Below are 12,512 nucleotides of genomic sequence, written 5' to 3'. Positions count from 1 at the left end.
ACCAACTTTTACAGTGCTAAGGTTTCCAACTGGTTTCAGCGAGTCTGGTGATTTGTTAGGTAGGAATATCTGAAACCTGACTGTAATAGGGAGCGCCTTAAATGATCTCGACTTTTTTACATTTTTCTCAATATTTGTGATCATAGACGTTTATAATATATAATCCTTAAAAGTTCTTGAGCATTATAATTACTATCACAAAAAAAAAATCACTATCATGAATGTCAGTGCCAACACTGTCAATATCTGTGCTGTCATCAATAGTGTCAGTGTCAATTTCGAAAATGTATTATTCTTTAATAGCAGTGCTGTGAAAAGTTATTAATAAATATACTAAATATCCTCTTTTATTTTAAATTTTTCGTATTAAAAAATAAAAATGTATAGTGTTTCTTCACGTCTACTTAAAATTCCTATAGAGCTTTCTACAATACGTTATGTGGCGTCTGTTCAAACAACATCCAAAATGCTTTCTGTAACATCAAATGAAAAATTAAACTTGCAGCAAAATTATAGCACAAATAGCAACTATGATACTCACCGGGAAGGATATTCATACAAATATTTATGTTACTCCCTTTTATTTGGTGCAGCAGCATATACATCTTTTAAATTTTGGTGAGTTGTACTGATTTAGCTGGGTAATACATTATAGTAGAGATCCTTTGAAGAGGAAGTAACACACATTTGGCGCTCTTATCCAATTAAAGTGAGTTGTTAGGACTTGTTGCTGATACCTATTTTGCCTCTGATTTTATTTTCCTCAACAACTAAACAATATTACTATCGGGAAACATTGAATTATATGCACTAACAAAAAGCTGAAATATGTATAAAAATATGCAGTTTCCCCCTGAAATATGATTAGCGAAAATGCCTCTGATCTGATGTCTAGGTATCAGAAACAAGATAAATAAAATTACACAATTCAATTAATTTTCAAAATTTATTAAAGGTCACAATATAAGTTATTGCCAGCTATAAATGCTGCTGAAGAAATTGTAGAATCCGATTCAGACAGTGAAGTTGACACCAAGAAGAAGAGATATAGGAAAGAAAAGATTGGTTTCCGAGACAGGAAGGTGAATTATTCAAATTTTTATATTTGACTTGGTTCAATTTTTTTTATTTGGTTTCATTTATCATTTAATTTTATTATGATTTATTTACCACAGATAATAGAATATGAAAATCGTATGCGATCATATTCCACCCCAGACAAAATATTTAGATACTTTGCCACCGTGAAATTGACCATGGGTGAACACACTGAGATCTATATGACCCCTGATGATTTTTTGCGAGCAATCACACCTGGCATGAAACAGCCTGATGGTATTTATTTTTTGTTTTTGTTTTAAGGCTCTTCCACCCTGGCAAGATATATTTTGATAATAAGAGATAATATGAAATCAATACAAAAACACATCCTGCAAAGTTTATTTTTCTATAATGAATGATATGACATTCTTTTTAGAAAAATAAACTTTCTTATTTTGAGCCATAGCTAAAAGTAAGATAAGGCTATCATAAAGAATGCCTGTGTGGAGCAGTTTTCTTAATTATTTTTTTTTTCTGTTTATTTTTTGTTCTTTCCATACTTTAAAAGTAGGTGCATATTTGGTAATTTGAAATTAAAATGTTCTTTCTTTATTCTGGACGCTGCTGGATAGATAATTGAGTATGAAAACCGTATGCGTCAGTATTCGACTCCTGATAAGGTATTTAGATACTTTGCTACCCTACAAGCTCAGCATCATGACCAGCATGAAATTTTCATGACTCCGGATGATTTCCTGCGCTCCATGACTCCTGGTGTCAAACAGCCAGATGGTAAAATTATGATCACGCCTTTTCACTTTCATAACATAGTATTAGAATTGGAATGTTTGTAAAATGGAGAAGTAAATTGAGTATATTAACCTCTTGTATGCAGCTAATTAGAGAACAATAGAAAATCCATTGTGTCTCACGTGGATCTGCACACCAGCATACAAGGGGTTAATGCAGTAATATAGTATTTAGTTATTCGAACAGTGCCCATTACGTGTTTTCTCTTAACGTACCACTATTTCTATCTTTATGTTAGCTCATGTTTTATGTACATAATGATTTTATTGTATACTTTTCCACCAGGATTGGGGTTGGACCAATACAGGAGATATGATCCAAAGGTAAGAATCAAATATTATTTAAAATGTAGATATAATGTTGATTGAAGAAGCATTGAAGTGTGAGATTAATCATTCTATTTGGATTTTAAAATGTAATATGTAATTTTTTTATGTAACTATGTACTATATAACACTAAATAACAATTCATATATAAGTGAACTTTGTGAATGAGAATGAAGGAGATAAGCAACATTTGTTCCAGTTTAAAGATTTACCTATTAGGTGCACTGCACTTTATTACATCAGCTTAACCAGCGGTTAAATTTAAATTAAATTTCTATATTATGATCTTTATTTACTAAATAAGTATTATTTAAATTGCCATACTTGTACAGCTACAAATGTAAATATTAAATTCTGAATAAATAGCACTATAACAGAAGGTTTCTTTACATTATAGAGGGAGCAGATACTCTTCAAGAAGAATAAAGAAAGTTTACAAAAAGTATTTCACTTAATATTTTCCATATTAATGTTTTCACATATTATACAATTTTTAGGACCACATTACCCAATCACAGATGTTATTTAGTCTACCTATTGCTTTATAGCAACCTAAATTGTCATTGGACACTTGCACAGTTAGCACCATCTCTTCAGCCACTCACATCACTTTCTTGTCTTTTCAGAACATCGATGAGGTACTGTCTCTCTCCTCTTCTTATTTCTCTACTACTCTCGACTTCGTAACGTTTTCTTTTATTTCAAGTGCACCACCTTGACTTGGTTAAGTCCCTGTCAATGTTCATTTCATCGCCGTTGGCCTTTTCGTGCCTCAGTCTAGTCTAGATCACAACTATAGATTGTAGGAGGATCTTTTATTTACACTATTCTGCTACAGACCTGCGCTAAGCTCTGTGCTGATTAAAGCTACTTCAAGCGTGACGGGTCTTAGATCCTGCAAAACAATTGCATACTCAACCATTATAACATTGCATGCCGAGATTTTTATTATGTATTTACTTAATCGCACTTATTATTAATTTTCCTTTATTAGCGGTAGAAATAGCTGTTTTCAACAACATTTTTTTTTGTTGTTCTGTGTAGTACTCATTAGATTATATTTTCTTAGAATCTCAAGGCCTATTTCTAAAAAGAATATATAAATATTTTTAATAATTATATTTTATTTTAATGTGAATTATAAATAAGTAACTTAATAATTTTGCTATTAGATTATATACTTTAATAGTTTTATGTTTGGGTGCATATTTTAGATCTTTAGCTTATACAAATTGAAGTTCTATTGCTGTATTGATAACTACGTGACTTTTTTGCAGAGTATCAGTCAGCGGCTCAACCTCGATTTAGACGAAGATTCCATTTTCTATAAACTCGGCTCTTCGGGTCTCATCACCTTCAGCGACTACATATTTCTTCTGACTGTATTGTCAAGTAAGTAACTTGTTAAACTTACCTTTTTTTAATAGGAATCAGGATTATTACGAGTGACTCTTAATGATTGCTTAATATCTACTTACAATAAGGGCTGTATACTTACATAGTATTTATACGAGCATCATATTATTATAATAGCGCGCTCTCAAAATTATCATATTACTTACATACTAAATAAGTTTACACGTTTGTTTTTCATAATTACCTAATAAGTACCGTGCCAACATGCTCAGTGGACTACAGATCATAAACATGAGTATTCTCATTGTGTAAGCTTTTTATTACCGCACGGAAAATTAACTGTTATCGTGTGCTGATAATTTTATTTTCCTTGGCACACAAATTTTCATAATATTGGAACTATCTTGATCGTAATCTCGGTGTTATTCTTCCATGCTTCTTTCTGCTAAATCAGTGAAACTAAACTCGTGTTGAATTTAATACAGCTTTTAAAAACCCCATGCGCTAGTACCTACTCCTACACAGTCAATGAAACATTGATATATATTTTACCCGAAGAGTTCATACACCTTTTTCAGGCTTTTCAGAATAAAACGCCGGAATTTTGTTTAAACTTTTAATTGAGGCTTCCTAACATAACGTTTATAGATGTCCGCATCATATCCGAACATTTCAAAATCAACACCATATATTTTTAACAAATCGTTTAACATGTATTCATCAAGTTGACTGAAGTAATGCTTTAACAATGCGGTGGTATTCTTACCATCGCGAGATAAATTCATTAGATAACGTTGCTTCCTTCTTCGTTCACCAACTTTAACATCCAACACTTTGCCAAGCTGTAATTGTTGTATTACATACATAGAATCTTTATCCAATGTTTCCACCTTGGCAATCACGCTAAAGTTTACTGCACAAGGTGAACAAAACTGATAATACGGAGCCCAGTGTTCGTTGAACTCATAGCCTGGGCCCTTATTCTGATCTATCAAATATTGAACAAACTCGTAGAATGTCGGTCCAGACAATTTAGGCTTCCCGAAAAGAGCAATTGTGGTTTGCCGATATTTTGAAATAATCGATTTCGCCAATTTCCTATAGAATGGCTTAATTTGGATCTCCAGTTTATCTCTGTAAGCCGACAGCAGCCTTACGAAAGGCTCCCTCACCACCAGGAGTGACAATACACCTGGTGTCTTCAGAGCAGCCTTTAGATCGTCTTCGCTGGGCCGAGGGAATTTCTTTCTCGCTAAATTCAAAGGTTGTGACTTACTTTTCTGCAAAAACTTCTTATCATATCCTCCTGAAATAATAATAATGATAAATTTTAGGTATGTTGTAAGTGTAAGCTTCATTCTTAAAAGTATTCCATTCTTCAACTTAAATAGATTTTTAATCAAAGAAATTACCCAAAATATTAAAATAATACAGCCAGTAAGAACTAGCAGCTTTGAAAATATTGCACCACACGAGTCGATGTTTTTGGTCAACAAAGAACTCTTTGTTATTAATTTTTTGTGTGAAAAGGTTCCTCATGCGACACACCTCTTGCACTTTGTCTAAACGCTGATCCAGTTCTATAAAAGTGGCATTATCTGGCGCCAACCACACATTATCTCCATTTGTTTCCAACTCTTCTTTGGTTTGACTCTGAAACTATTATAATCACATCATTACTACAATCACGGTACTCGAAAACTAGTTTATAACATGATCTTATAGCTTCTTCACTGTTTGCATATTACCAGCCACATGCTGTAATTATCAGGTAAAGCAGACCAATCCTTCACTGGAGGTGTGTTCACACTGCTTTTGAATATAGTCATTTTCATAACAGCCATGTAAAGAGTAGCCCAAAACAAAAAGGCCGCGGTCTTGGCACCACATCTTAAATAGACGAATGCTCTCGATCTTATCCTCGATCTTAAACGTTTCACTGAGATTAACATTATGTCACGTCATAAATGAAAATTGTTGAAAAAGCAGAATTGTTTATGTTATTCCGATAGTGAACATGGTTCAGACGGGTGTTGCGAGTGGTTGGTTAGCGCGCGCTCGCCTGTCAGATATCCACGCAGACTCCCGGGGGCGGGGAATTCACGGGGCATGAGCGAATCTAATGATTTTCTCTCCCCGTGAGCGCGAGATTCAACTGGACCAACTTAGCTTGTTGCGTCGTGAAAATAGAGATATGAATATTAATTTATGCTTAGTGCTTAAATACGGAGCAAATAATTGGTAATGTATATGCGAATTTAAACGTAAAAAAATAATTAATATAAGACGGACTTTTAGTAATACGATAATTTTACACTTCATTAATAACCACTTTCATACGCCGATAAATCTTTATTACTACTTATTGCACAAAAATATTCCGTATTTCAAATACACTTTGCCACACGGAAAACAGAGTTTATGTACAACGGCAAATAGGCAGCTACTTCAAGTACCTAGTCCCGAAATTCCGACATTCTACAGATTCTACAGACGTTCGAGTTTTTTAAGTATTTACTCAATGGTATCAAGAAAACAAATATCAGCATGATCTAGCTGAGTGAGGAAAGCGAGTGTAGTCTTTGTTTGAAAAGGCAGGATCTTCTGGACACGCATTTGTAATCGGAACGAGCAATTTACTCGTTTGCTTGACTGACTACACGTCATGAGGGATTTTTTTCATAGGTGATTTTCTTTAATGATTTCGAACAACCTGTAAGTACCTAATATCGACTCGATCTATTTTGTAGATTTTCTGACCGATTATTCAGTGCTGTGTTTAAAGTGTAGCCGTTTAATTTTTTGATGGCGAGAAGCTACAGCTAAAGAGTGAATATTTGAGTAACATAGCGTACAAATACATTGATAAAGTTTAACATATAAGTAGTTGACTTTTTTTTTTTACCTTATACAGATACCTATATAGCTCGTCACTCACTTACGGACCGACAACAACCGTTGCTTAATTTTCAACTTTACCTTAACCGATTGACCCTAGCGACTGTAACTGAGCCACGAATATATATTTCAGGTATAATTTTTGTTAAAACAGCATTTTGTCTCTTCGGTGTTTAATATTGGAAATTGGAAATATACATAATTTGAACAAAATTGTATTGTATACTTGTTAAATTATACCAATAATTAAATTGTAATACGCTGCCGTGTTGCTGGGAAGTTTGTTCTTCATCGCTTCTTCTTTCAAGCCAACACTGGGAAGTGGTGAAAGTGGTGAAGGTTTTAGCGTGAAAAAGTGCTAATTTAATTAGCCTAGTTTCAATTAACGATTTTAACTTTGACTGTAACAGTTCAGACCATGTTTAAGAACGAATTCTACGAAAAAAAAAACAATAGCTGCTTCCTAAACTTCATAATATTCCATTGTACTTTCAGCATCTCGTCGTCATTTCGAGATCGCGTTTCGTATGTTTGACCTGAACGGTGACGGTGACGTGGACTGTGAGGAGTTCGAGAAGGTGGCCGCGCTCATCCGTCAGCAGAGCAGCATTGGTTCCCGTCACAGAGATCATGCTAATACTGGCAACACTTTTAAGGTAATGACATTCTACAAAAATGACGATATTAACTTACTTTGATTTTAACTTTGAAGATGATGTATGCATGATGTGTTCTCCTATGGGTCCGTTCAGACAGACCGGCTCGGAGAGCAGAGCAAATTCTTAACACGTTGAAAATTGAGTACTTAGTATTTGAAGTAAGGTTTATTTTTGCATGCTCACTGCTCTTTTCATTGAGAATGATCGGTGCTCGGTGTGAAATAATAAGAGGAGCCGACCGGCTCCGATCGTGTATTTTTTCTTGACGTTTGGCTCCGAAATGCTCTTTAATGCTTGCGCAGCCGATCGGCTCCGATCTGTGTGAAAAGAAAAATGCGCGCCGATGCTCTCCGAGCCGCTCTATCTGAACTGACCCTATAACTGAAGGAGCACAAATCTTTAAATAACATTTTATAATTATGCATGTAATGTGTATCCTTTGCTGGAGTTCCTTTTGAATACAATAAAATAAAAATATTGGTACATTTTACGATTGGATAGTTCTGATTTATCAGCCTATTTTGAGTAATCGATTTTGAATTTAAATGAGTTTTGAGTTTGTTCTGATTCTTTTATTTTTATTGAACGCACTGTTACATGGTGCAAAAGATTTGGTATGTGTATGTTTGGTACACGGAGGAGAAAAGACTAGCGGAGGTGCCCTAACGTGAAATCTCCTAACAAAGCAGCGCGCCAAAAATCGGTTGAGCGGGGCACGAGGAACGTTACTGGCTCCACCCGTGCTACACCCTTATACGCCTTTTATGGGAAACCACCCATTTTTTGTAAATCCATCTAACGTGGAATAGGATAATTAAAATCTAACCCTAAACTAACATCGACCACTAGTGACATACTCAAAAGTAAAGTAAATACTCAAAATTAATAATTCTTTAAAAATAGTAATTGAATTACACAATGGAATTAAAATTATAGGGACAGTGTTTATCAAATTAGAGTTTTCACAACTGTATCATAACGGCGCATCCACTAAATAGCAGACTTTATATGAGTCGGATATTTCTCTAAGTAAAGGTACATTCAAAAAGTATGTACGGCAAGAGAGATATACCTATGTAAAACATTACTGATGATGAGTATAAATAAATCTACGCTAATTTTCGTCACATCTTATATTTGTTATTTGGAGCCATTGCAAAAATACTGTTTTAATAAAATGTAGTCTTAGATCTTATTACATGTAACTGATCACAACGACGCTACCTGGTTACTAAAAGAAATACATAGTTAGAATTATGATTAATTTTAAGATAATTGCAGCTTTTTTAAATAAGACCTTTTTTATGGGTGATTGAATTTTCGATGTCTGGTAGCACTTAATTTTGTAACGGGTCTCTTTGTCTTGATGAACATAATTTTACTTCAAATATACGTAAGTCGACTACTTACCGAAAGATGGTGTTTTTATAATTTTAAATTTTCATGATAATATATCATATGTTTTGGTTTGTAAATAATCTATAAAAAAAACTTGTAGGATGCAAGGAAAAATGAAGCTGCTTTTTAAGGCAAAAATTGGTACCAATAATGTACATTGATTCAAGATTCATACAAAATAATACAAATTCACTTAGAGGTTCTATAAATGCAGCTATTCGATGACAGATGTCTCTAGCAAAAAATATGTTTTAAAGTTAAAATATTAATTACACGTGAAATTTTATCCTATGGTATGTTTGAGTTTGGATCCTGAGTAATTTCTACAATTAATGATAGCGCATTTCATCGTTTTAATCGAGTAACAAATAAAATCTATTGAAATTGTGGTAAAAATACAACTATGACAAGATGTCATTTAGATGAGAAGGACGGTATATGGGCGGTGTCCAGCCACGCCTGCCGTGACGTAGTCGTGACGTATTTGACCTACCTGAAGGCGCGTGACCTAGCTGCGTTAGGGCGTCTCCGCTAGTCTTTTCTCCTCCGTGGTTTGGTAGCATATGCTAAAGAGATGCAGTGTGTGGTGTAAGCAGTTCGCTTCCAACTACTAATGTAGAAGTAACTCCTATCTAATACACGCCTTAATTCTTGACTTGCAGGGCATAAACTCAGCGCTTACAACATACTTCTTCGGCCCTCATCTCAACCAGAAACTTACTATAGAAAAGTTCTTAGATTTTCAACACCAACTTCAGAAAGAAATATTGTCTCTTGAGTTCCAAAGAAAACAGCCCGGTAAGTCGAATTCTCTTTTATTATCGCGAAGAATATTGAGTAAGAAAAAAAATACTTTATCTTCTATTTTTTTTTATATGACATTGTTATGGTATTATTTTATTTTCAGATGAAAACGGTCGCATTACTGAAGCTGACTTCGCAGAACTCTTGTTGGCTTACGCAGGTTACCCCGCCAAAAAGAAGGCGCGAATGTTGAAAAGGGTTAAGAAAACGTAAGTATACCTTCTATTGATCAAGAAAATTGTGCATGCTGCTTTGCCCCAAAAAATTTGAGGCTCTATCTATGATAATAAAAGAAGTAATTTTCTTACTTACTGTCGTGAACGAGGTTATGTTAAAGTATATTGATGTTACAGTACATTACATACTTAAATCTATGTGTCTCATTCCTGTTCCTAATTCTTCAACTATGTTCCTAGATTTAGACTAAAGCGAACTAGCTTTTTTTCATAGGGCAGGCTAAAATATTCTGACCATACTGAACTAAAGCTAAAAATGTATGTCATTCCAGTTTCCGCGACCACGGAGTCGGTATAACCAAGGACGACTATCTGAAGTTCTTCCACTTCTTAAACAATATAAATGACGTGGACACAGCGCTGACGTTCTACCACATTGCCGGCGCGTCTATAGACCAGCCGACGTTACGTCACGTGGCTCGTACCGTCGCCCATGTGGATCTGTCTCCCCATGTTATTAATGTCGTCTTCACTATCTTTGACGAGAACAGTAAGTGTCATATTTTATTTTATTTTTTAGATAAGCTTAGACGGTAAAGCAAATGTAGCTTCATCGTATGTTAGGGTTTGTAAAATTATTGTGTAATTTTTTAAAGTTCTGTTGTATCGATGATATAGTGTAATTGACTTGACTTATGGGTCCTATGTCCCCTACTTGGGGCAATAGGCATACACCGAGCTCCGCCATCGCGTTTATCTTAAGCTTCGTGGTTGTATACTTTGTACTCTACGATAGATTTTGAGAATGAAAAATCTGTGATATTAAAGGTCATGAAAAATAAAACTAAGAATAGATAAAATTGAAATTTAATTTAGTCTAGTACCCAATCCACAAACATCGATAATATTTATTTCTTAGTGTTGCATTTTAAACACAATCGATATTATTCACTATTGATGATTCTATATGTACAAATCTAAAATTATTTTAATTCACAGTGGACGGTCAACTCAGCAACCGTGAATTCGTGGCAGTCATGAAGAACAGACTTCTTCGCGGCCTAGAGAAACCCAAGGACACAGGTTTTGTCAAACTTATGTATTCGCTGATCAAATGTGCGAGAGACACCAAACCGGCCATTTTAGACTTTTAAAAATGTTTTTTAAATTATAATTTTCTTCGCTAAAGTATTGTTATAACGACGATCAAAATATTTTAGTAAGTGTTAGTGTTGCTTGATTTAAATATTATATTTTTTTATTATTATTATTTATTCGCAGTATAATATATGGATTAAGATCTATGGTGTAGGTTGGAATTACACAAAATTTAAAGTAATTCCGATTTTTAAACATAAAGACACATTGTTTTAAGGCTTAGAATCCTCAGTCTTTTTTTAAGTCGACTTTTTAAAAATAAGATATTTTCACCTAAATCTAGGTGTACCCTTAATGAAGTTTAAAAGAAAACTGCCTATATTAAAACTAAACTATTTCTATAAAAATCCCACGCCACTAAATCCACTCTGTTTGAGGTTGTTTTAAAATATTAGCCTTTATCAATTGATTTATTATAATGTTATTGATTTATTATATGAAAAATGGAACAAAGTTTTAACTGTTGGACGAACGTGCCTTTGCTCGGATGTGCTTAGTCTTGCCATATCCTATTATTTTTAAAAGACACGTCGAGAAAAAGTATTTTGGTTACCGCATATTTGTACAGTTGACAGCTGTCCGTATTCAAGGCAATTACGTTATTTGTACTGATTGACAGTAACCAGGATTAAAACGGTCAGACTGTAACATTGGGGGACATGGTTTTGACATGATTGTAAAATAGTTTTGGTCGATTCTGACAGGTGTGCGTTCGCCATAATGGATAAATAATCGAATCTTCTGTCAATATTAGCGTGTATGACTGTCAAACTGTAGTTATTATTTTGGCCGGCTTAACATCATAGTGGCTCTATAACTTCTACAAGACAGATGAATGTACATACATTTATTCAAAAGATCTAGTATGAGTATTTGATGTTAAGTTTACTTTATTTTAGTTTATTTTAAGCTCTCTATTCTGGTCATAATCGTATACTTTTTTAACGCATTTTATTAAATAGCTATGTAATTTGACTGACCTTATTTAAATACTTGGTAAAATTCTATTGTGTTCAATAATGTTGTATTAGTTTAAAATATAATATTTTGTTATTATATATTTTTGTTTTAAATAGAAAAATATATACTGTAATAAGTAACTATTTAATATGTTCATTGAAAATAGTTCTTATTTCTTTAGTAGGTAAATATTATGTAATTAGTTATATTTCATACTGGTAGATAACTTTTGGGATTGTTCGTTTTCCGCTTCAGTATTTTATTTTATTGCTGCATCTCAATCAAATATATCTAAAAAATACAAAAAATGCATTTGACTGCTTTTATTAACCAACATACCAAATGGTTTTACAGCTTTTTTTTATTTATCATTGAAATCTCATATTTTAAAATTAATATCTCATCATTAAAATCAATATCAAATCTTAACTCTTTATTCTCAAAGTGTATTTAACTTTTAAATAACTAAATGAAAAGTTATAAAAATAGTAACATTAAGTCTGTATTATCTCACAATCTATTATCACATGTTAAAATCGATTTAAGTATTTCCTATACTGTTATGTGATTTCTAAGAATAAAATCGTTTTCTAAGATTATTTTTTCATTATTAACAGTCGATTTTCGATCGAATAATGTCCATAAATAAATAATATAATTTATAAAATATTTCAATTAAGTCGTTAGTCTTGTTTACATCGACTACTTTGATTTATTGAAACATGTTTAACAATTATAACAATAAATATATCAACTACGAAATTACTGAAGAAGAAGTAGACTTATTTTTTTTGTCAGCATAAATACTTATAATGGGTTCAACGTCCGTAAACACATTAGCGATTTCCTAGGTGACGCTGAAGTCCTAAGTCTCGTAGGAACGTGGCGATATTTGACACAGACGAAATTCGGGAGCATTGAACCG

General features: G+C 33.3%; 2 protein-coding genes across 3 annotated transcripts; one reads left to right on the top strand and one right to left on the bottom strand.

Annotated features, from left to right (window-relative positions):
• The first annotated feature begins 265 nt into the window (after window positions 1-265).
• LOC124630515 (calcium uptake protein 1 homolog, mitochondrial-like) lies at window positions 266-12,181 on the top strand. 2 transcript variants are annotated; one of them, XM_047164454.1, is made up of 10 exons: window positions 266-618; window positions 956-1,082; window positions 1,674-1,833; window positions 2,137-2,174; window positions 3,456-3,570; window positions 6,928-7,088; window positions 9,152-9,287; window positions 9,397-9,502; window positions 9,802-10,019; window positions 10,469-12,181. In XM_047164454.1, the coding sequence occupies exons 1-10, from the start codon at window positions 380-382 to the stop codon at window positions 10,621-10,623; spliced, it is 1,455 nt and encodes a 484-aa protein (XP_047020410.1). In that variant the 5' UTR covers window positions 266-379; the 3' UTR covers window positions 10,624-12,181. The 2 variants fall into 2 exon arrangements, with proteins under 2 accessions (XP_047020410.1, XP_047020411.1); XM_047164455.1 differs by lacking the exon at window positions 1,674-1,833 and adding an exon at window positions 1,176-1,335.
• Window positions 4,137-5,701, bottom strand: LOC124630518 (carbohydrate sulfotransferase 11). The gene is made up of 3 exons (XM_047164463.1): window positions 5,283-5,701; window positions 4,947-5,193; window positions 4,137-4,840 (listed from the first exon to the last, which is right to left on the bottom strand). Exons 1-3 carry the CDS (start codon window positions 5,484-5,486, stop codon window positions 4,143-4,145), a joined length of 1,149 nt encoding a protein of 382 aa, XP_047020419.1. The 5' UTR covers window positions 5,487-5,701; the 3' UTR covers window positions 4,137-4,142.
• Window positions 12,182-12,512: the final 331 nt, after the last annotated feature.

This window comes from Helicoverpa zea, chromosome 5 (genome assembly GCF_022581195.2).
Source record: "Helicoverpa zea isolate HzStark_Cry1AcR chromosome 5, ilHelZeax1.1, whole genome shotgun sequence".
Classification (NCBI taxonomy): Eukaryota; Metazoa; Arthropoda; class Insecta; order Lepidoptera; family Noctuidae; genus Helicoverpa; species Helicoverpa zea.
This window is presented reverse-complemented; position numbering and strand designations above follow the sequence as displayed.